Below are 25802 nucleotides of genomic sequence, written 5' to 3'. Positions count from 1 at the left end.
TTTGCTTTGAATTTTCAATGCTGCAATTTAGCTATGTTTAATACGACCCTAGCATTACAGGGGAAATTGCAGTTGTGGAAAACTGTCCTTATCATGATTTTTTTTAAGAGGAAATTTTTATTCTGTATCCTAATTTTTGAAAGCGATTTGTGGATTCTATAAGAGCAAATATCCGTTACCAAAATGAAACTTTTACCACTTAACTCACAATCCAGAAACATTCATCAAAGGTAAGTGGGGGAAATTGATTCACAGGCGACAACTACTTTGAAAGCATTATAAATATAACATCTTCACTTCATTACCTACATGCTTTATGTTGGAAATAAAAGCACCAATTTCTGTTAATCCATTTTTTTGCATTAAGGTAATCTGCTCCCAGATAAGAGTTCCCAACAGGTATACGTGTTAACTAAATTAATTACTGCTAAGGACATCTTAGAAAAGCCTTGATTCAATTTCTTATGGTTCCTGGAATTTTCTAGTAGAAGAGTGTTATATGTCCTTAAATCTTTTGGCTACTAAATGATGTGCTGAAAAGCATATTGGAACTTAGAGGTCAAAAGAAACATTACAAGGACACTCTCAAAATATTTAAAATTCTGAAAAAAACCGATATTAAAATTTGGTAAATTCAAGTAATGAAGAAATTACCCTGGTGTTTGGGACCCTTGCACTTTTGGGAAAAACTTAGCTTCTGAGGGCCTGGAAATAAAACTTAATCAATCATCAATCTTTATAACAAAGAAGCTCCACTCATAGCATTGATTCGTCATGAATTATTCAAATGTGAAGATAATTTAGATACTTCCTTGTTATTTAGAATATAGATTTTAGAAAAGGGTGTTATTTTAACATAAATTAAGTATTTTAACTGGTTCAGTTCATTAAATTGTCCATTCAATAATGAATTGATTACATAGAAAACTAACAGAAATCGGCCATTTGGCACTTGGTCCTTATTCTACCATCCAATCTCATCATGGCTGATCTTCTAAATCTGGAACGTGTTCCCTATACTCTTGCTGACTTAATTCTACAAATCTATCTCCTTAAATGTATTCAGTGACTTAGTCTCCAAAGCTCTCCGTGGTACAGAATTTCACTGGTGCACCCCCTATGTGGAGAATGTTCTCCTCACCTCAGTTCTAAATGTCTTACTCTGTATTTTGAGACTATTACCCATTATTCTAGACACCTACCAACCAAATTTGCTATATAGAGAACACACTATTTAAGTGATCATGGACAAAACAAAAAAATATAAACATGCACATACCGGACTTTGTTCTGATTCAAATCTTCTATCCATTGAAAATGATGCATCTTCTCTCACCTGAAAAGAAATTGAATATGCAAATATTCTAGTAATAGATAGTTCCAGAGGGATGACTGATTGTGTCCCATTTGATTCTACGGACTCCTTTTCATCATTCTACAACGTTTCTACAGAAAGCAAAGTCATCATAACTAGCGCAAAAGAAAACTGCTGGAAGAACTCAGCAGGTCAGGTGGCACCTGTGGAGGGTCCTGATCCAAAATGTCATCTGCCCATTTCCCTCCACAGATGTTACCTGACCCCCCCCGGTCCCTCCAGCAATTTACTCAAGATTCTAGAATCAGCAGTCTCGTGTCACCATGACAACTTTGGCAAATAAGGCTAGACCAGTTTGAGGACATAAGACCACACAAATTCTGCTGCAGTCTATAATAGTATAAAAATGCTTCAGAAGCTACAAAAAAAGAAAAAAGTCCCTTTCTACTTTATAGTAGAAACTCATAATTGTTAATAATTCAGCATTATGGCCAAAAGTAGAGCTGTCCACTTCACAGCAATTATTAGTAATTCTTTGGCTGAAAAAATTAGCACCCTCTACCTCCTGTAATCTTTATCACCAACAACTCTCTCCTCCCCCCCCCCCCCCTCAATCTCACCGTTAGGTTCCCCAGGGAAGTAAACACACCCGTAATGGCAAATGGGTATTCTTCACTCAGTTCCAAAGGTTGGTTGAACATCAAAAGAAAAGGGGTAGTAGTCATAATGAACATGCACAGTGAAATTCCCATGTCAGTTCCCCTCAGACTTTGACAGTGCCAGATAACCCAATTTTCTGGACGATTAAATGTTACTCCTATTAATACTGAAATGTATCTTTATTTCACTTTTTTTTAATCTTATAAAGTGGTTCAAGAATTTTTCCCGCAAAACCAGTGATTTTAATGGGAGTGAGAACGATTCAAGCACTCTAGACCCAAGCTCTGGCTAAAATGCACCCATGTTTCTGACTCCAACCCCAGCTCAAGATACACACTTGGCCTACACCTAGCTTTACAAGGATGACACCTAGATTAATGTAAACAATTCATAAGTCACAGGAGCAGAATTAAGCTATTTAGCCCATCAAACGTCATTCAATCATGGCTGATTTATCTTTCCCTGTCAACCCCATTCTCCTGCTTTCTCCCCATAACTTTATCACCCTTACTGATCAAGTACCTGCCAATATTCGCTTTAAAAGATAGAAAGACGGCCTCCACATCCGTCTGGAGCAATGACTTCCACAGATTCTCCAATCCCTGGCTAAAGAAATTTCTCCTCGCCTTCTTTCTAAAGGTATGTCCTTTTATTCTGAGGCTGTGCCCTCTGGTCCTAGTCTCTCCCATGTGGAAACATCATCTCCATATCCACTGTTCAGGTCTTTTGTTATATGGCATGTTTCTATGATATCCCCCGCATCCTTTTAAACTCCAGCGAGTACAGGCCTAGAGCAGTCAAACGCTCATTATTTCCCCGGGATTATTCTTGTAAACCCCCTCTGGGCCATCTCCTATGCCAGCGCATCCCTCCTCAGATATGGGGCCCAAAACTGCTCACAATACTCCAAATGCAGTCTAACCAGTGCCTACAATGCCTCAGCGTTACATCCCTGCTTTTATATTCTGGTCTCCTCAAAATGTATGTTAATATTGCATTTGCCTTCCTTACCACTGATTCAAACTGCAAATTAATCTTTTGGGAACCCTGCACCAGCATTCCCAAGTCTCTTTGCACCTCTGATTTCTGAATCCTCTCCTTATTTAGAAAATAGTCTACACCGTACACCTTTATTTCTACTACCAAAGCACATGACCACACACTTTGCTACGCTGTATTCCATCTGCCACTTCTTTGCCCATTCTCCCAACCAATCCAAATCCTCCTGCAGACTCCCTGCTTCCTAATGTTGTCCTCTACACTACCTGCCTCTCCACCTATCATTATATCATCTGTACACTTGGCCACGAATCTATTAATTCCATCATCCAAATCATGAATATACAAAGTGAAAAGTAGTGGACCAAATACCGAGCCCTGTAGAACTCCACTAGTCACTGGCAGCCAACCAGAAAAAGCCCCCTTTATTCCCACTCTTTGCCTTCTGCCATTCAGCCAATCGCTGAAATAATTGTTTGAATATCCCAACAGCAGCAATTTAAAACATTTGTGTGTGTGTGTGTGTGTGTCTGTCCTCACCCACCTCCTCTCTCCTCCTCTCCCCCCCCCCCCCCCCTCCCTCTCCAAAATATTTGTGATTTCCGGGGAAGAAAAGCAATAGATTTGTAAAATAATGAATTACCTGTTGCACGTTTGAAGTTCCTGAGCTCGGTCTTTGATTTGCTGAAACTCCCTGAGAAAGCGTCGCTGCAGAAGCTGAGGCAGCAGCGGAAGCGGTAGTATAAAATTGTGAACTCTGCGAGTGTGTACTCTCTGCGTCCACATCATCAGCACCTGATCCATGGTGGCTCAATATAAGCTGTACCAAATCCTCCTTCTCACAACAGGTGTCTATGGGTATGTTTCTCAAATTAAGGTACTGGCGTAGATCTTTCACCTTTAATTTCATAAGCTCATTACGCTGGAAAGAAGTTCGTTGTAGCAATTCACATGTACAGCATCTTCGTAGGTTTTCTTCCATCACCGAACAGAATGTACAGAAATTCTTCTTGCAATCCTTACATGTATACTAGTGAAGAAAATAATCACTTTGAGAGTATATTTAACTGTCTGGTTTAGTGAATTCACTACATTCGGGTGAAGAGAAGCTTTAAAAAAGATCTTTCAGGAATAAAAGATATCTCTCATCAACAAATATCATGGGGCATATGAGGATGTAGGAAGATGTTGAGGAGACTACACTTGGGAGTACTATGTGCAGTTTTGGTCACACAGCTGTTGGAAAGAATGCAATGGAGATTCACCAGGATGTTACAAAAGCTTACAGTGTTGAGTTTTCGGGAGAGGTTGGATAGGCTGGCACTTTTTTGGAGTGTCAGAGACTGGGGGTTGACTTTATTGATGTGTAACGAAGGGCCTGTATCCATGCTGTATGCCTCTCATTACACCATTCTGAGATCACCTGCTTCAAGAGGACCACTAAAGGTAGGATAGCATGCCTTAATGACTATTGTCCAGTGGCTCTGCCATACACCATCATCCCCAATTCCCAATCTCGTTGTACCCCTGGGTACAATGACAATAAAGATATATTGTATTGTATTGTATTGTAAGTGCTTTGAAAGACTGTCAATGGCACACATAAACTCTAGCCTCCAAGAGAGCCTTGATCCATTGCAATTAGCCAACTGTTGCAACAGACCCACAGCAGATGCCATCTCCCTGGCCCTAAACTCCTCTGGAACACCTAGACAATAAGGACACCTATGTCCGACCCCTATAGCTCCATCTTCATTGCCATAATCCCATCCAAACTAATCTCCAAACATCTGGACCCTCCTCTGCCATTGGATCCTCGACTTTCTGACGCAAAAACCACAATCAGTGAGGATAGGTAACAACATCCTCCACAATAATTCTCAACACTGGTACCCGCAAGGACGCAACCTCAGACCCTATTATATTCCCTATATACTCACGACTATGCAGCCAAATTCTGTTCTAACTCCATTTATAAGTTTGCAGATGACACCACTCTGGTGGGCCAGATCACTAACAATGATGGGATGCAATACAGGAAGGAACTAGGGAACTCAGGAGAACAACCTCTCCCTCCATGTCAGCAAGATGAAGTTGTGATTAATTTCAGGAAGTGTGGAGTACATGCACCAATCAGCAATAATGGTGCCGAAGTGAAAATGGTTGAGACCTTCAAATTCCTTGGCGTAAATATTACTAACAATCTGTCATGGACCAACAACATGGAACCGATAGCCAAAGGAGCAGGCCAACACCTCTACTTCCTCAAGAAACGGAGGAAATTCAGCACGCCTTCAAAAACTCTTATTAACCTTTACAGATGCACCATAGAAGGCATACTGTTGAATTGCTTTCCCAATTCCTTTTGGGAAATGCCTTGCCCAACACCGTAAGAAATTGTAGAAAGTTGTAGATATAGCCCAAGACCACAGACCAGACACTCCCAACATTAATTCCATCTACACTTCACACTGCCTCAGAAAAGCAGCTAACATAAATCATAGACCTTCCTCAGCCCAGTTATTCCTTTTACCACCCACTCCAGTTGGGCAGAAGATAAAGAAGCTTGAAAGCATGCATCACCAGACTCAGAAACAGCTTCTTCTCCTGTTATCAGGCTTCTCAATGGTCCTTCCATCAGATAGGGTACAGTCTGATATCTAGTTGCAGATATTGAACTTTGTTTCTGGAACTATTAAGCTACAATGCTGAGAACTATATTCTGCATTCTGTATTTTTACCTTGGCTCTACCTATTGCATGGATGAAGTGCCCATTTCTGTAATTTATAATTCTAAAGTCATTAATTTATTCAATTTCCACTGGTCAATAAACGTATTATCTATTCTGTATAATGCACTGTTATTCCCATATGCAATGCATATGAATTATACATATGACTGAAATTATCATAAATTTGGGGCCCTTCAATTGTGCAGTTTTCTAAATAATAATTTCATGATCCTTAATGCTTCTTTAATTAAGTGATCAAGGTATTACAATTTTTACTTGTGAAATGAAGCCAAGGAGTAATGGCGTAGAGTAGGCAGTCAGAGCCCTTTCTCCAGGGTGGAAATGTCACAAACCAGAGAGCACGATGTGAAAGCGGGAAAGTTTAAAGGAAATGTGCAGGACAAGTTTTTTGTCAAGAGAGTGGTGGGTGCCAGGATAGTGACGTTTATGAGGTTTTTAGATGGACACATGGATATGCAGGGAATGGGACACGGATTATATGCAGGCAGGAAGATTTAGTTTAACTTGGCATCATGTTCGGCACAGACATTGTGGGCAGAAGAACCGGTTCCTGTTCTGCACTGTTCTATGTTGAAAAATAAACAGGAAATATAAGTTAGGTTTTTTTTAATGTGAACCACGTTTCAAGTGGAAATGGAAATTACCCAGTAATTTCCAAAAAAAAAGCAACTTCCAATAGCAACCTAAAACAAACAGCAAATTCCATGGTATCACAAAAATATTGAACTATTCTTAGACTATCTATTTGCATACTCACCAACTAAAAACCTAATAATATCTTGGTCAAAAATTTGCGATTGTAAATGCACATTACACACTTCACTTGAATAAAATTTGTTAATGTTTGCTGTGCACATTATACATAGTTACATTTATTTAATTAGAGCATGCCATCCAAAGTATTCCTTAACTTTTTACTACAGTGGTTAGCAATAAAAGTGTTGTTGATTCAAATTCTCCATTTAGAGTGACAATTTATGAAATCTAACCTACTAAAAATTAATTCCAGTCTAATCCTATTACTATCTGTCACAAAAACATGGATGTTAACACTGAGTCTAGTTCACAAACAATTGAAAGAATTTAGTCACCGAAGTAGTCCATGTACAGTAGTCGTGGTCCATAGCATTACTTGTTGCACATTACTCACAAATGGCCTATATACGACAGTCTACTCAATCCCTATCATTTCTCCCTGTTTCAGTGCAGAATACCAAACTTAATAATGTACAACAGGTACAAAAATATTATCCAACGTACCTTTTTCCTAAAACGAGTAAATGCCTGACCACAATCTTCACAGACTAAATTTGGAACTTCAGGTGATGGCATGGGATATGATGAATACCCGGTGCTGTGGGCAAACCTGAATGGCCCTGTACCTCCACCGAATGCAGGTTGCTGGCCGCGTACAGTTCCAGTACCCATTACCTCATTTATTAAACCACAACATGAAGCCCACATTGATGTGGCCCCAGCCTACAAAACAGAAAAATTGATATTCTATTTAAGTACACTGCATGCCTCAGAAGAGGTGAAGTACAGAAATGTATGATACATAACAGAAGCAGCATTTTTAAGTTTGCCACTTAAACTAGAGAGTTTACATTGAAGAGAGGTAGACTCATTGACAATGCAAATCAAAAAGTTGCAACTTAAAACTGTTCAATTTTTACCACTGCAAGTTATTCTCCACGTTTTTATGCAACTACAACATCCTGCTCCCACGCAAGTCGGTATTGTAAAACTCTAATAATCCAGCACCTATGGTAACTTGATAGTGCTGACTTGCAGACTTTCAGATTGTTAGATGTTATTTCTACTAATATGCAAACATAGTTTGGATTTTGTTAATTTTACATACTACTGTAACGTAATACATTTTGGGCAAGTTGGGTGAGTTTAAAGAGAGCAGGAGATGTATAAATACTCAATCCTTGCTACAGCTGCAAATCTGCTCATGCTTCGAACCCCTGGAATATATGACCACACCTCGATTTGTATCCTTTTAGATCATGAGCATTCCTTCCAGTGTAAAAAACCTGGGTAACCAGTCACTGAAAGTAAACATAAGGTACAGCAGACAGTGAAGAAAGCTAATGGCATGTTGGCCTTCATAACAAGAGGAGTTGAGTGTAGGAGCAAAGAGGTCCTTCTGCAGTTGTACAGGGCCCTGGTGAGACCACACCTGCAGTATTGTGTGCAGTTTTCGTCTCCTAATTTGAGGAAGGACATTTTTGCTATTGAGGGAATGCAGCGTAGGTTCAAGAGGTTAATTCCCGGGATGCAGGACTGTCAGATGATGAAAGAATGGAGCGACTGGGCCTGTATTCACGGGAATTTAGAAGGATGAGAGGGGATCTTATAGAAACATAAAATTATTAAGGGATTGGACACCCGAGATGCAGGAAACATGTTCCCGATGTTGGGGGAGACCAGAACCAGGGGCCACAGTTGAAAAATAAAGGGTAGGCCATTTAGAACTGAGATGAGGAAAAACATTTTCATACAGAGAGTTGTGAATTTGTGGAATTCACTGCCTTAGAGGGCAGTGGAGGCCGATTCACAATCCCGACTTGCACGGGCGCAGAATGTTGTAGTTGCAGAAAAATGTGGAGAATAACTAACAGTGGTAAAAATTGAACAGTTTTAAGGCCGATTCACTGGATGCATTCAAAAGAGAGTTAGATAGAGCTCTTAGGGCTAGCGGAATCAAGGGATAATGGGGAGAAGGCAGGAACGGGGTACTGATTGTGGATGATCAGCCATGATTACATTGAATGGCAGTGCTGGCTCGAAGGTCCAAATGGCCTACTCCTGCACCTATTGTCTATGTATCTTTGTAAGCAAGAGACCACGTTAACCAAAAAGGAAAAACCATAAAGAAAGGTAAAAACTATGCATGGTGAGCAGAAACTAAACAAAGAATACAAAAGGTAACAAAAGAAATTGTACGTCACAAAAATGACATGTCGAAAAGACCTAAGAGATAGCTGGACAGTGGAATGAATAGAGAACACAAGAAATAGAAAGTTGGAGCAGGCCATTTGGCCCCATTCCTGTCCTCCATTTATCAGGATCTAGCCGTTCTTTTACCTAAAAGCTATTTTCTTGCACCATCCCCAGATCCAAAATACAATATACAAAAGTCTATTGGTCTGATTGAATGATTTCCATGACTAAGCCTCCACTGACCTCCAAGGTAAGAATTTTAAAGTGTCAGCACTCCCTGCGCAACGCAATTTCTCATCTCCGATCTGTGATTTACCCTTTATTCTGTAAAAACTGAAGGTTTCTGTGACATCTTACCCCCTTTCTTCTAAACCCTGTAGAATACAAGCCTCACCTACTAAATATCTCCTTATATGGCAAAGCAGTTAAAGATAGATTAGTGAATATTTTTTGTCCTTTTATAGCTGAGAACACTAAAACTCCAAATACTGTCTCAATGCTCCAAGTGCGGACTCATCCACAGAAAGGGAATAAGACAGTTTATCTCCAGTGCTCAAATTGTCAAGAAATAAAGAAGTACATACCATTGGTCTTTGGTGACCTGTGTACAAGGACACCGTGATCTCTGAACAACAATATTACCCAATCTCTCATCATTTGAAAAAATACTCACGTTTTTGTATTGTGCTTCAAAGGCACAAATATGGGTCTGATAGGTCGCCATGGACCGAAGTGCCTGTTTCCATGCTGTCTAATTCTATCACTCTATAGGAGCCCACTATAAGCAATGTAAATGGAAGCATTAATTAAACATAAATAATTTCAATGCAAGGAAATGCAAGGTCATTGATTCTGAACCTAAGTACCAAGTACTTTCTAAATAGTGAAAAGCCACAAGCATTGTGAGAGAGGGGGGAGGGAGAAATCAAAAATAAGATTAAAAACGATCAAAATATAACATGACAGAAAAAATATTTTTTATCTTATGAATTCTAATTTTTTTAAAGGCAAATTGGTGAACAGAGGGGAGAAGTGCACTGCAGTTTGTGAAAGCCCTGATAAACATCAGGAATTCTGAGAGCATCCCTGGGTACTACATTACATGAAGATTTTTTTGCCTTGAAGGATAACCAATGCATAATCACTAAACAATACTTGGAGATTGCCAAAATTAAATTGTAAAATAGGAATAAACAAAGGTTGCATTCTTTGGATTTTACAAGTTTAAGGCATTTTTGATTGAAGGTTAAGAAAATAAAGGAGAATTGATAAATATGAATGAAACTCTCCGATATGTGATAGGTAGTCTAAAATAAAACAAATAATTTTGGAAATTCACAAGGTCAAGCAGTATTTGCCAAGACAGAGTATACACTTCAGATAATGATACACTTCATCAGTCTGAAGAAGGGTCTCGACCCAAAACGTCACCCATTCCTTCTCTCCTGAGATGCTGCCTGACCTGCCGAGTTACTCCAGCATTTTGTGAATAGATACCTTCGATTTGTACTAGCATCTGCAGTTATTTTCTTACACTTCAGATAATGATCTTTCATTAAGATTTGTAACGTTAGAAAACAATTAAGTTTTAAGTTGGAGAGAAGGAATGGAGAATAGAACGATTGTTGTGATCGCATAAAAACAAGATGCATATGGCAGTGGTGCCAATTGGAGAGAAGCTGAAGGCTTGCTAATGAACCATCTGGTGGCATTGCACAAGGACAGAAAAAAAAGTGAAAACAAACAAATGATAGAATTGTGTGATACACGATTCGCAAGTTAACGAAAATGTGAAATAAAAGCAAATGCTAGAAATTCTGCAGGTGTTGTCAGACCTGCTGATATTACTACAAATGATTGACCTTTTCATTAGATCTGATACAAATTGGAAAGACTGATTATCTGAAATTGTCAAATTCAACACTGAATCTCAGATAACTCATTCAAGAGCTATAATATGCCTAGACAGAAGATCAAATGCTGTGGCTGTGCTTATTTTAGGCTTCTTTGTAAAGAAGTGAAAAATAGATTCAGAATGGGAATGGGATGAAGAATTAAAATGACAGGTAACTGAAAGCTCTGGATCAACGGTGCCATCTGAACAAAGCATTCACACAATCTGTGCTATGCTTAACTGATGCAAGGAAGACCACAAGAGCAATATACTAAATTGTTAGTACAGCCAATAAATCGATGGATCCACTGGCTTACAGGATGGTGGGAAGAGGCGGAAGGAGAGGTGCACTCACCTGCAATTTCATGGTGAATGACATGAGAAGCGGAGTGCATGTTAGAGAGGAATTTGTAAACCATGGTGCCGTAGAAGGAAAAGTGCCTTCAGAATGTTGAAAGGGGGATGGCAATAAAATATATATGCTGGTGACAATACACCAAAGGTGGCAGAAATTATGGAGGATAATTAATTTATAGTGAAGGCTGGCTGCAAGAATGCCCTTCTCTTGCTCTGGATGAAAGGAGGGTTAGTGAGAACAGAATGTGACAAATGGAAGAGAGATGGTTGCAAAATGGCATTCCCTCTAACATAGGTGAAATAGGTTCAGGAAAAATCTATCACTGACTTGGCTAGAAGTTCCAAGACTGCTTTCTGGCATTGTACCCAGTCTTGTACAACTGGATAAAGGTGAATGAAATAGAATATTTCATCACTCACTCCTAATTCAGCAACTAAGGTCTGTTCGCCCACAATTGTAGATTGATTTACTTTAAATAATTTGTTTTTCATACTAGAAACTTCTATACTTACAGGTAAGTCAAGAAAATCCTACTTTGTTCAGAGATGAGGCCATTTGGAAACGGTTTGTTCAAATTGGGAACTGCTACTAATCAAACAGATTTTTAAATTGTTTCCTAAAACAATGTCACCGATATCAAAAGTCAAATTATTTTGGATTTGAGGTGATCTCTGCCTCTTTTCCACTTATTTGAGGCTAAATGCATTGAGTATGTGTTCACCAAATGAATCAATCAAATAATCCAGATAAACAAGAAATTAGTGGTCAAATATGATGTGTTAGTCTGGCTGATAAAGCAATGCATGACATTTGAGAAGCATGTCACGATTTTACAAGATAGCTATCATATTCAGCTCCCTTTACAGTTGAAAGATCTTCTACTTGGGAGAAAAAATATAATCAATGTTTATTACTGAGTACAGAATATCTTTAAAAGTTAAAGATAACACTTAAGTCAGATAGTTGCCTCAATGTAGCCTTACAGTGGGGTACATTACAAAGAAGGTTTCAAGTTTTGCTTATCGCACTTTTGGCTTCCACAAATCAGAAGTGGGATAACCCTGTGCAGCGCTAATTATATTTCATTCCAATTGATTATTGAATGAATACGTTTATTGGCCAAGTATGTACACATACAAGGAATTGCCTTGGTACTCCGCTCGCAAGTAACAACACGAACATACAGTAAACAATAAAGAATAAAACATAAAACATTAAATAAAACATTACAGTTTAAACATGTGAGTGAAATAAACCAAAGCAAAAAGAGACTACAGACTTTTGGTTATTGAGTAGAGCTACTACTCGCGGAAAAAAAAGCTGTTTTTATGTCTGGCTGTGGCGGCTTTAACAGTCCGGAGTCGCCTTCCAGAGGGAAGTGCTTCAAAGTTGGTGGTCAGAGTGAGAGGGGTCAGAGATGATCTTGCCCGCTCGCTTCCTGCCCTTTGCTGTGTACAGTTCGTCAATGGAGGGAAGGTTGCAGCCAACAATCTTCTCAGCTGATCGAACGATTCGTTGCAGCCTCCGGATGTCGTGCTTGGTGGCTGAGCCAAACCAGACCATGATGGCGAAGGTGAGGACAGTCTCTTGGATGGCAGTATAGAATTGGACCATCATTGCCTGTGGCAGATTGTGTTTTCTCAGCTGCCGCAGGAAGTACATCCTCTGTGGGCCTTTTTGACTATGGAGTCGATGGTGGCCCCCCATTTAAGGTCCTTGGAGAAGATGGTTCCAAGGAACTTAAATGACTCCACAGATGTGACTGTGGTGTTGTTGATGGTGAGTGGGGGAAGGGGAGGGGGAGCTCTCCTAAAGTCTACAATCAGTTACACTGTCTTAGGAGCATTGAGCTCCATGTTGTTACGAAGGCCAGCTGTGTCACTTCCTGTCTGTGGACAGATTCTTCCCCATCCTGGATCAGTCCAATTAGGGTTGTGTCATCCGCAAACTTGAGAAGCTTGACAGAGGAGTCTGTGGAGGTGCAGTCGTTGGTGTAGAGAGAGTAAAGAAGGGAGAGTACGCAGCCTTGCGGTGCTCCTATGCTGAGGGTATGCGGGTCCGAGATGTGCTTTCCCAGCCTCACATGCTGCTTCCTGTCTGTCAGGAAGTTGATGTTTCACTGACAGAGGGGTTCAGGCACAGTCAACTGGGAGCGTTTGGAGTGTCGTAGCTCTGGCACAATGGTGTTAAATGCAGAGCTAAAGTCCACAAACAAAATCCTTGCATATGTCCCCTGGTGGTCTAGGTGCTGGAGGATGAAGAGCAGACTTAGGTTGACTGCGTCATCCACCGATCTATTGGCCCAGGCTGCAAATTGCAGGTGGTCCAGCAGGGGATTAGTGATGTTTTTCAGGTGGGCCAGCACAGTCTTTCAAAGGTCTTTATGACTACAGAGGTCAGTGCAACAGGCCTGTAGTCATTAAGACCAGTGAACCGTGTCTTTTTGGGTACAGGGACAATAGTGGAGACTTTGAAGCAGGCAGGGACAGTATAGGTTTGCAGGGACTGATTGAAAATGTCTGTGTAGACACTGTGCCAGTTGTTCGGCACAGAGCTTGAAGGCAGAGGGTAATATGAAACCAATGCCATTCAGCCTCTCAAGTGAGACATGAAAAATGAAAAAACATAGATGCCAGCCATCAACCCCCCCCCCCCCCAAGAAAATGCTGGAAGCAATCTAGCCACATAGCAAGTGTGGAAAATGTAACCGTAAACGTTTCAAGTAAAAAATACTTAATGAGTGTTTCCAACATTTTCTGATTTTATTAGTCATTCTTGGCTTGCATGAACACACTCAGAGAGCAGATTATGCTAACAAATTGTAGATCCAAATCTGTCATTTCACCATACCACGGGATTCCATGGTGTCCAATAATATTGTTGAGTTTTGCTGGATTCACAGCATCCTACATAATCCTCCTCCCATTGATTTCAATGAGTGAAAGATAGACTGGGTGATCGTTTTGCTGAACACCTTCGCTCAGTCACTTGGACATAGCTGATTTCCCGGTTGCCAAACACTTTAATTCCCCTTCCCATTCCCACACTGACCTTTCGGTCCTAGGCCTCTTCCACTGTCAGAGTGAGGCTAATTGCAAATTGGAGGAACAGCCTCTCATATTTCGCTTGGGCAGCTTACAATCCAGTGGAATGAATATTGATTTATCTCACTTCAAGTAACCCCTGTACACCCTCTCTCCATTCCTCCCCCACCCAAGTCCAACCAGGTTCCCGTTCTCACCTAGCATACAGCTAACAATGGCCTGTTTCCTTTATCAACATTTTTGCATATCTTTCATTCATTTGTTCTACATCTCCCTACATCGTCTATATCTCTCATTTCCCTTTCCCCTGACTAATCTGAGGAAGGGTCTCAACCCGAAACGTCACCCATTCCTTCTCTCCAGAGACGTTGCCTGAATTACTCCAGGATTTTGTGCCTTTCCACATTTCTGATTGAGTTCAGTTGGAACCCACTCCAAAAGTCCCAGTAATTATGGCAGTGTCTCATGAAATGGAACCATTCTTTCCCACACCATTTCTTCAATTAAGTATTCATGTCCTTGTCTGCATGTGTCTGTGCCAATTTAAAGAACGCCTAAATCCACAAGTTCTGTACTTTCATTTAACTCTTAGCCCCATTACTCTCTAAATCGTACTTCAAGATTTCTCTTTTCCATATTGCCTAACTGGGTGGTAGAGGGTGGTATTCTCATAACAACGCCCTGAAAACGATGACACAGGTGGACAATGTAGTGAAGGCGGCATTCAGCATGCTTGCTTTCATAGGTTGAGGCATTGAATGCAAGAGTTGAGATGTCATATTGCTGATGTACAAAACATTGTTCAGACCACTCTTGGAATATTGTGCACAGAAATTCACAAAGATGTTGCCTGAAATAGAGAGCCGTCGTCGTAAAGAGAGATTGGATAGGCTGGGTTTATTCTCATTGGAATGGAGGAGGCCGAGGTGTGACTTTCTAGAGGTGTATATGAGAGCCATAGATAGGATAAATGGTCAGAGTCTTTTTCCAAGGGTGGTGTCATCTGAAACTGAAGGGAAGTGGTTTAAAGTAAGAAGAGAGAAATTTAGAGATCTGTGTGACAGATTTTTCCAGTGGTGGTTATATAGAGTGAGTTACCAGAGGAAGTGGTAGTGGTAGATATAATTACAGTTTCTAAAAGATATTTGGAAGGTACTTAGAAAAGGTGAGGCAAGTGGAATTGGCATGATGGTTGGCATAGAAGAGTTGTACCAAAAATCTTGTTCTGTGCTCTACGATTATTTGACTCTATAACAATTTAATATTTAGGCAATAGTATTTGATAAGAGAACTCAAGGTAAAAGAGCCATTAGGAGGTAGTGATCATAATATGATACGTTTTAATCTACAATTTGAGAGGGAGAAGGGAAAATCGGAAGTGTTAGTATTGCAGTTGAGCAAGGGGGACTATTGAGGCATGAGAGAGGAGCTGGTCAGGGTTGATTGGAAAGAGACCCTTGCAGCGAAGACGGTGGAACAACAATGGCAGGTATTTCTGGCAATAATACAGAAGGTGCAGGATCAGTTCATTCCAAAGAGGAAGAAAGATTCTAAGGGGAGTAAGAGGTGATCGTGGCTGACAAGGGAAGTCAAGGACAGTATAAAAATAAAAGAGAAGTATAACATAGCAAAGATGAGCGGGAAGCCAGAGGATTGGGACTCTTTTAAAGAGCAACAGAAGATAACTAAAGCAATACGGGGAGAAAAGATGAGGTACGAAGGTGAGCTAGCAAAGAATATAAAGGAGGATAGTAAAAGCTTCTTTAGGTATGTGAAGAGGAAAAAAATAGTGAAGACAAATGTGAGTCCCTTGAAGACAGAAGCAGGTGAATTTATTATGGGGAACAAGGAAATGGCAGACGAGTTGAACAGGTACTTTGAATCTGTCTTCACTAAGGAAGACACAAACAATCTCCCAGATGTACTAGTGGACAGAGGTCCTAAGGCAGACATGTCCAAAGTCCGGCCCGGGGGCCAATCGCGGCCCGAGGTCAGATTTTATTTTTTTTTCTGAATAAATTTTTTATTGGAGATAGGTACATCACCCGTTTACATCTTTACAGTCATACATTTTTAAATTGATAATATTGTCAATTATTATTATATTGTCTCCAATACCTTTTGCCCCTTTTTTTTTTTAAACTAGATAGAACTAAAGAAATAGATGAAGTAAAGAAAGAAAAAAGAGAGAAGAAAAATAAAAACAAAAACAAAAACAGATTATAAAGATAAGGAAAAAGTTAGTTAAAGAAGAGTGGAGAAATTTATTAAAATAACAAAAACTTCATTCGAGATATATTCGTACATTTCAAAGTATAGCATTTCATCCATTCTTTAGTCCGAGTGCTAGTCAGGTTCCTGTGCTGAACCATTCTGACCCTTTAAGTAATCAATAAAAGGAGACCATATTCCAATAAATAATTCCTGTTTATCCAACAGGGAAAATCTGATTCTTTCCACGTTTAAGGTCTCCGTCATTTCTATAATCCACATTTTGATTGTGGGGGCCGTAGGGCCTTTCCAAAATTTTAGAATTAATTTTTTTCCTGTTATTAAACTATAATCCATAAAGTTTCTTTGTGTTGTTCTAAATGTTTGATTTAATTCTAATATTCCGAGTATAATTAATTTTGGATCTGGGTCCAATTGTGTGCTGGTTACTTTAGATATTATGCTAAAAATATTTACCCAGAATTTTTTAATTTTTATACAGTTTGCAAACATATGAAATAATGTAGCTTCTAAATGTTGACATTTATCACATTTAGGTGAGATATGTTGGAAAATTTTATGTAGTTTTGTTTTTGAATAGTGTAACCTATGTATTACTTTAAATTGTATTAGAGAATGTCTGGCGTTTAGTGAACACTGATGTATATGTTGCAAACTTTCTTCCCAAGTATCTTTCGTAATTACTTGGTTTAATTCTTTTTCCCATTTTTGTCTGTATAAGTCCGTGGAGGGAATGTCACTGTCTAATAAGATATTATATATATAAGATATTAATTTTTCTGTATTAGGATGTTTGTTCCAACATTCATCAAGAATTTCTGAATTTCTAATTCGAAAATTTTGGGAGTTCGATTTTACATAATCTCTAAGTTGAAGATATCTGAAATAATCATTTCCACGAAGACCATAAGTCTGTTGCAACTCCTGAAATGTCAGAAAAGTGCCTTCCTTATAAAGTTGTCCCATATTTTTAATTCCATAATCCTTCCATTGTGTAAAACCCCCGTCTACCCATGAAGGATTAAACAAAGGATTATTCACAATTGGAAGAAAAAGTGATAAATTATCTAAGGTCAGATTTTATAAGGCCCGCAGCTTCCGTTTTAAAATTTATTATTTATGGCCCGCCAGCACTGTCTAACAGAATGAAGGTAGGGGGAGAGGGGAGAGGGCGACTACACCGCCAGGCGGTCAGCACTGCCCGACCTTCCCCCCCCCCCCAGCGGGAGAGGCGACGGCGACTACACATCCCGGCGGTCAGCGCTGCCCGATCTGCGGATTGTCAGACGCGAGGTCCGGAGGGGGGGGGGGAGCGCATTAGTTAAAGGTCCGGGGAGGGGGGGGGGGCGCATTAGTTAAAGGTCCGGGGGGGGGGGGGGGCGAGCGCATTAGTTAAAGGTCCTGGGGGGGGGGAGCGCATTAGTTAAAGGTCCAAGGGGGGGGGAGCGCATTAGTTAAAGGTCCGGGGGGGGGGGGCGAGCACATTAGTTAAAGGTCCGGGGGGGGGGGGGGGAGCGCATTAGTTAAAGGTCCGGGGGGGGGGGGGGGGGGGGGAGCGCATTAGTTAAAGGTCAGGGGGGGCGGGGGGAGCGCATTAGTTAAAGGTCAAGGGGGGGTTAACAGACAACATCTAATTTCCCATGATAAGTTACCTAATGCATTTCCATTGGCCCTTGGGTATTTTCACATTATCAAATCTGGCCCTCTTTGAAAAAAGTTTGGACACCACTGTCCTAAGGTAACAGTGGAACTGAAGGAAATTCACATTCGGCAGGAAATTGTGTTAGGTAGACTAATGGGACTGAAGGCTGATAAATCCCCAAGGTCTGATGGTTTGCATCCCAGGGTACGTAAGGAAGTGGCTTTAGAAATCGTGGATGCATTGGTGATCATTTTCCAATGTTCTATAGATTCAGGATCAGTTCCTGTGGATTGGAGGGTAGCTAATGTTATCCCACTTTTCAAGAAAGAAGCGAGAGAGAAAATGGGAAATTATAGACCAGTTAGCCTGAAGATGCTGGAGTCAATTAAAAAAGAAGGAATTGCGGAACATTTGGATAGCAGTAACAGGATCGTTCCGAGTCAGCAAGGATTTATGAAGGGGAAATCATGCGTGTCTAATCTTCTGGAATTTTTTGAGGGTGTAACTAGGAAAATGGACAAGGGAGGGCCAGTGGATGTAGTGTACCTGGACTTTCAGAAAGCCTTTGTTAAGACAATAGACAATAGGTGCAGGAGTAGGCCATTCAGCTCTTCGAGCCAGCACCGCCATTCAATGCGATCATGGCTGATCACTCTCAATCAGTACCCCGTTCCTGCCTTCTCCCCATACCCCCTCACTCCGCTATCCTTAAGAGCTCTATCCAGCTCTCTCTTGAAAGCATCCAACGAACTGGCCTCCACTGCCTTCTGAGGCAGAGAATTCCACACCTTCACCACTCTCTGACTGAAAAAGTTCTTCCTCATCTCCGTTCTAAATGGCCTACCCCTTATTCTTAAACTGTGGTCCCTTGTTCTGGACTCCCCCAACATTGGGAACATGTTTCCTGCCTCTAATGTGTCCAATCCCCTAATTATCTTATATGTTTCAATAAGATCCCCTCTCATCCTTCTAAATTCCAGTGTATACAAGCCCAATCGCTCCAGCCTTTCAACATACGACAGTCCCGCCATTCCGGGAATTAACCTAGTGAACCTACGCTGCACGCCCTCCATAGCAAGAATATCCTTCCTCAAATTTGGAGACCAAAACTGCACACAGTACTCCAGGTGCGGTCTCACCAGGGCCCGGTACAACTGTAGAAGGACCTCTTTGCTCCTATACTCAACTCCTCTTGTTATGAAGGCCAACATTCCATTGGCTTTCTTCACTGCCTGCTGTACCTGCATGCTTCCTTTCATTGACTGATGCACTAGGACACCCAGATCTCGTTGAACTCCCCCTCCTCCTAACTTGACACCATTCAGATAATAATCTGCCTTTCTATTCTTACTTCCAAAGTGAATAACCTCACACTTATCTACATTAAACTGCATCTGCCATGTATCCGCCTACTCACACAACCTGTCCAAGTCACCCTGCAGCCTTATTGCATCTTCCTCACAATTCACACTACCCCCCAGCTTAGTATCTGCAAATGGATCAAGGACTTCCTGACCAACCGCCCCCAGACAGTCAAAATAGGCCCTCACCTCTCCTCCACCATTACACTGAGCACCGGCTCACCACAGGGCTGTGTGTTGAGCCCCATCCTTTACTCCCTCTACACTCACGACTGCGCCCCCACCCATCCCACCAACACCATCATCAAGTTCGCGGATGACACGACTGTGGTTGGACTTATCTCAGAAGGAGATGAGACAGCCTATAGGGATGAAATCCAAAGGCTGGCAGCATGGTGTTCAGTGAACAACCTGGTCCTGAACTCCTCCAAAACAAAGGAACTTATAATTGACTTTAGAAAAACCAGTGGAGATTACGACCCACTCTACATCAATGGGGTCTGCGTGGAAAGGGTACCAGCTTTCAGGTTCCTGGGTACGCACATCGCAGAGGATCTCACCTGGTCTACCAACACCATCACCACAGTAAAGAAGGCACAGCAGAGACTCCACTTCCTGAGGATCCTCAGGAAAACCAACCTGCAGGAGAAGCTCATGTTGTCCTTCTATCGCTGCTCCATCGAGAGTGTGCTGGCATACTGTATAACCACATGGTATGCCAGCTGCTCAGAAAAGGACAGGAAGGCCCTTCAGAGGGTCATCACGACGGCCCAGAAAATCATCGGCTGCTCACTGCCCTCCCTGGAGCACCTGTTCAGCCTGCGCTGCCTCAGTAGAGCAGGCAAAATAATAAAAGATCCATCCCACCCCGGCCACCGTCTGTTTGTTCATCTGCCCTCTGGTCGACGTTTCAGGTCAATCAAATCCCGAACAAACAGACTTAAGAACAGTTTTTACCCCAGGGCCATACGAGAACTGAACACTACCTGTGCACTAGGCAACACCGTTAAAAAATCTTGTACTTAATTTAATTGTATTTATGTATTTATTTGTTTTTGCATTTATTGCATATATGTTTGTACGCACCGTCAGGATTGGCTGTTTTTTAATTTCGTTGTACTCGTTGCAATGACAATAAATGAATATTATTATTATTATTATTATCTGCAAATTTGCTAATTGTACTTTTAATCCCTTCATCTAAGTCATTAATGTATATCGTAAATAGCTGGGGTCCCAGCACCGAACCTTGCGGTACCCCACTGGTCACTGCCTGCCATTCCGAAAGGGACCCATTTATCCCCACTCTTTGCTTTCTGTCTGTCAACCAATTTTCTATCCATGTCAGTACCCTACCCCCAATACCATGTGCCCTAATTTTGCCCACTAATCTCCTATGTGGGACCTTGTCGAAGGCTTTCTGAAAGTCGAGGTACACCACATCCACTGACTCTCCCCTGTCAATTTTCCTAGTTACATCCTCAAAAAATTCCAGTAGATTTGTCAAGCATGATTTCCCCTTCGTAAATCCATGCTGACTCGGAATGATCCTGTTACTGCTATCCAAATGCTCAGCAATTTCGTCTTTTATAATTGACTCCAGCATCTTCCCCACCACTGATGTCAGACTAACTGGTCTATAATTACCCGTTTTCACTCTCCCTCCTTTCTTAAAAAGTGGGATAACATTTGCTATCCTCCAATCCACAGGAACTGATCCTGAATCTATAGAACATTGAAAAATGATCTCCAATGCTTCCACTATTTCTAGAGCCACCTCCTTAAGTATCCTGGGATGCAGACCATCAGGCCCTGGGGATTTATCAGCCTTCAGTCCCATCAGTCTACCCAAAACCATTTCCTGCCTAATGTAGATTTCCTTCAGTTCCTCCATCACCCTAGGTTCTCCAGCCCCTAGAACATTTGGGAGATTGTGTGTATCTTCCTCAGTGAAGACAGATCCAAAGTAACGGTTTAACTCGTCTGCCATTTCTTTGTTCCCCATAATAAATTTCCCTGCTTCTGTCTTCAAGGGATCCAAAAAAAATGGTTGGCAGACAGGAAACAAAGAGTAGGGATTACAGGTCCCTTTCAGAATGGCAGGCAGTGACTAGTGGGGTACCGCAAGGCTCGGTGCTGGGACCACAGCTATTTACAATATATATTAATGACTTAGATGAAGAGATTAAAAGTAACATTAGCAAATTTGCAGACGATACAAAGCTGGGTGGCAGTGTGAACTGTGAGGGGGATGCCATGAGGATGCATGACTTGGACAGGTTGTGTGAGTGGGCAGATGCATGGCAGATGCAGTTTAATGTGGATAAATGTCAGGTTATCCACTTTGGTGGTAAGAACAGGAAGGCAGATTATTATCTGAATGGTGTCAAGTTAGGAAAAGGGGAAGTACAAAGAGATCTGGGTGTCCTTGTTCATGAGTCACTGAAAGTAACCATGCAGGTACAGCAGACAGTTAAGAAAGCTAATGGCATGTTGGTCTTTATGACAAGAGGAGTTGAGTATAGAAGCAAAGAGGTCCTTCTGCAGTTGGACAGGGCCCTAGTGAGACCACACCTGGAGTATTGAGTGCAGTTTTGGTCTCCAAATTTGAGGAAGGACATTCAAGAGATTCAAGATTCAAGATAGCTTTATTTGTCATCCAATATTGGACGAAATTCAGTCACCCACAGTCCAACAATAAAAGCATTGAGGGAGTGCAGCGTAGGTTCACTAAGTTCACTAAGTTCACTAAGTTAATTCCCGGAATGGCGGGATTGTCGTATTTTGAAAGACTAGAGCGACTGGGCTTGTATACACTGGAATTTAGAAGGATGAAAGAGGATCTTATTGAAACATTTAAGATTATTAAGGGATTGCACACCCTAGAGGCAGGAAATATGTTCCCAATCGAAGGTATTTATTCACAAAATGCTGGAGTAACTCAGCAGGTCAGGCAGCATCTCAGGAGAGAAGGAATGGGTGACGTTTCGGGTCGAGACCCTTCCTCAGTCTGAAATGCTGCATGACCTGCTGAGTTACTCCAGCATTTTGTGAATAAATACCTTTGATTTGTACCAGCATCTGCAGTTATTTTCTTATACAAATATGTTCCCAATGTTGGGGGAGTTCAGAACCAGGGGCCACAGTTTAAGAATAAGGGGTAGGCCATTTAGAACTGAGATGAGGAAAAGCTTTTTCACTCAGAGAGTTGTAAATCTGTGGCATTCTCAGCCTCAGAAGGCAGTGGAGGCCAATTCTCTGGATGCTTTCAAGATAGAGCTCTTAAGGATAGCGGAGTCAGGTGGTTTGGGGAGAGGGCAGGAACGGGGTACTGATTGTGGATGATCAGCCATGATCACATTGAATGGCGGTGCTGGCTCGAAGGACCGAATGGCCTACTCCTGCACCTATTGTCTATTGTCTAGTATTCTACATGGTTTCTTAATCCTGCTTGTTGGGGATGCCAAATGTCCAGCCTTAATTATGAAATTTCCACATGGGTAACATTCTAAAATGTAGATAGCAACATGCTTTACTAACACTTAAGCTAAAAAGTAAATAGAGTGGGATGTTAATTAAGTAACACTGACATTAAGTATATGATCAGAAAAGTAAACATTAGTCCATTCAGAAATAGCAACATACAAACTGCTGAAAGTAACTGACAAAGTGAGTTATTCTCCTAAAAGATCACATGACACTGTTCACATTTGTCTAAAACAAATGTCCTTTGTATCAAATTCGGATCTTTACACTATCAGACTCGATTTAAGACGATTTTGAAATTATTATTATTATAACTATGTCATTTTAGTAACTTGCTTGGACAGAAGATCACTAGTTATTGGAGACAACAATTTTAACAGCTCCCTTATATTTTGCACAAAAGCATTGACTGTGGCATAATCTCAGCACATAATCGGGTGTTTGGGGGGTGATTGGGCGGCACGGTAGCGCAGCGGTAGAGTTGCTGCTTTACAGCGAATGCAGCGCCGGAGACACAGGTTCGATCCTGACTATGGGTGCTGCACTGTAAGGAGTTTGTACGTTCTCCCCGTGACCTGCGTGGGTTTTCTCCGAGATCTTCGGTTTCCTCCCACACTCCAAAGACGTACAGGTATGTAGGTTAATTGGCTGGGTAAATGTAAAAATTGTCCCTAGTGGGTGTAGGATAGTGTTAATGTACGGGGATCACTGGGCGGCACGGACTTGGAGGGCCGAAAAGGCCTGTTTCCGGCTGTAGATATATGATATGATATGATATTAGAAACAAATACCAAAACTGAAATATTTTGAAGGCCATGTGTCTATACATGGCAATGGCTGCTATTAAATTATTCCTGATAATTTGAATAAATGTCAAAAATCAGACATTAACACCCCATGCTACTTATTCTCACTTTTTTTTTGTTTTTGATTCGATCCCAGTAAACGTATGTTTTGTTTTATGTGCAAGGGAGGTAGAAAGCTGACCCAGAGACCGAGGATGGAAAGCTTTACACTTGTGGAAATTCGTGGGAGGCCTCAGCTGAGACTGAAACTAAATCCCAGGCCTAAAACTGTCTCGAAAGACTCTGCTTCCCTCGCCTGTCGTCCAAAAACTCAATAAATAACAGGTTTCAACCACTGCCCGCGTGTATCTTCTCCGCCCACGATCTCCAATATAGCAATAAAAAGATGTCTGCAGATGCTGCTGGATCTGGGGAAAACCTGCTGCTAAACGACATACATGATTCGCGCCGCATTCTGCAGACAGTTGCCACCTGCGACGGTCGTCAAATGACGGGCGGCTGCCATAACAACAGCAACATCATCACCACCACCTCGCCGTCGACGATCAAAAAAAACCGGCCGGACAAGTACCTGCATGACAGTTGCTGTGCCTCCCCGCCCAAGCACTAGCTCTAGGGCGACATGTCGGCCGCGTTGGCGCCGCTGCTCGACTGTGATGAGTTCGGGCCGCGAGCTCGGCGATCGTTAAACGGACAACAGCTCGCGCGGCAGTGTCCGCCCACTCGTCGACATGCGCCTGATTGACAGTCGCCCTGACCAATCGGTGGGCAGTGAGTGTCGGCGCAGGAAGTGACGGCGGGTCGAATGGAGTGTCAGGCGTTGGTTTGTCTTTCGAAGGGGAAAAGGTGAATTACCTCAGAAAATGTCAACGTGGTCATAGGGGCTATTATTCTTTATGCTGAATTTATTCCAATCCGATGGGCCCACCTCTTGCTAGATTGTTCTTTTTCAACCACGCTCTCAGCTTAAAACAATGGCGCTAACATGGATGTCAAAGAAACCGCCCCACAAAAATCTTCCCATCTCTCTGACACGAATGTCTGAAGGTGCACTGAGTGATTATTAGGTGTGATATCATAAAGGTGACTGAGCAACTAATCACATTAAATAATTCTATCAGACGTCAAAGTAAAAAGGAGTGTTAAACAGCTGTAAAGGTGTGGAGTGCACATTATTACCATGTAAACTGAAACATTCAGATAAAACTTCTCAAAAGTTAATTTTTTTAAATTTAAAAATCCATTGTGAGATGTTTATCTTAAGGAATTAAAAACTAATAGGAAAAAACGCTCTTTCGGGCTAAGAGTAGTGTTGCTTAATTATTAATATTTTAATGCATACAAGGATAACAACCCCATTGTATTAAACAGAAAATAGGTGCCATTCGGCCCTTCGAGCAAGTTCATGATTTTTTTTAATGTTTATTTTTTTAATTTTTAATTTAATTAATTACAGTGCATATAACAACAACAGTAAACCCCATCCCTCCCCTTCCCTACATAATCATGAAAACAAACAAACAAAATCAAACAAATAAATAAATAAAAATAAATTTTAACAAAACAACTACAATGTGACAAAAAAGACAAAAGCACAAAAACATGAGGCAAGGTAATTTTCACAAGTCAAATATTTCAGTATTTTCACTGCTGGATTCAAAGAAGGTACAAAAGCGTGTGGCATTGAGGGGATAGTTTTACTTGTCCTTAATATGCTGCAGCACTGGGTTCCATATGTTGAAGAACTTTTGAGGGTTACCAGACAATTCATATCTCAACCTCTCGACCTGTAAGATGCCCATTAATTCTCTTAACCAAGTCTCAAACTGAGGATCAGAGTCTGATTTCCATAGTTTCAAAATACATTTGTTGGCAATTACCATACCATAAACCAAGATTGTGCGAGCATTACGTTCTAGCTTCTCGAGCGTTGTGGAATACCCGAATAGAGCAGTTTCAGGGTCAGGAGTTAAAGTGACGTTTAAAACAGTAAAGTACCATTGAAATAAAAGACACCAAAAGTTGTGAAGTTTTGGACGAGTCCAAAAGTGGTGAGCGAGTGTACCCTCAGCGGTCTTGCATCTATTACACAAAGGTGAGAGATCAGGAAAGATTTTATGCAGCTTAACTTTAGAGTAGTGTAATCTGTGTATAACCTTGAATTGAATCAGTTGTAGCCTAGAATTAATAGAACAGGATTTTATACTTTTCAGTACTACCTTCCAGACATCATCATCAATTTCAATGTTAAGGTCTTCTTCCCAGGTTTGTTTTATTTTTAAAGTAGATTTACCTAGTTT

The 25802-nt window shown here is 41.2% G+C and overlaps 1 protein-coding gene across 2 annotated transcripts in view; it reads right to left on the bottom strand.

Annotated features, from left to right (window-relative positions):
* rnf34a (ring finger protein 34a) overlaps positions 1-24245 on the bottom strand; it is a 30042-nt gene extending 5797 nt beyond the window's left edge. The window contains exons 1-5 of one of the 2 annotated variants that reach the window (XM_078421653.1): positions 24074-24245; positions 9353-9457; positions 6988-7206; positions 3618-4004; positions 1280-1336 (exon numbers count right to left, since the gene is read on the bottom strand). In XM_078421653.1, the coding sequence (XP_078277779.1) occupies positions 1280-1336; positions 3618-4004; positions 6988-7206; positions 9353-9403 (714 nt within the window). In that variant the 5' untranslated portion in view covers positions 9404-9457; positions 24074-24245. The remainder of the gene's footprint in view (positions 1-1279; positions 1337-3617; positions 4005-6987; positions 7207-9352; positions 9458-24073) is intronic. The other variant, XM_078421654.1, reaches the window with a different exon arrangement.
* Between the last annotated feature and the right edge of the window lie 1557 nt (positions 24246-25802).

The sequence above is a fragment of the Rhinoraja longicauda genome, chromosome 25 (genome assembly GCF_053455715.1).
Source record: "Rhinoraja longicauda isolate Sanriku21f chromosome 25, sRhiLon1.1, whole genome shotgun sequence".
NCBI classification, from domain to species: domain Eukaryota; kingdom Metazoa; phylum Chordata; class Chondrichthyes; order Rajiformes; family Arhynchobatidae; genus Rhinoraja; species Rhinoraja longicauda.
Note: the sequence above shows the minus strand (reverse complement) of the source record. Positions and strands in the feature narration are given on the sequence as shown.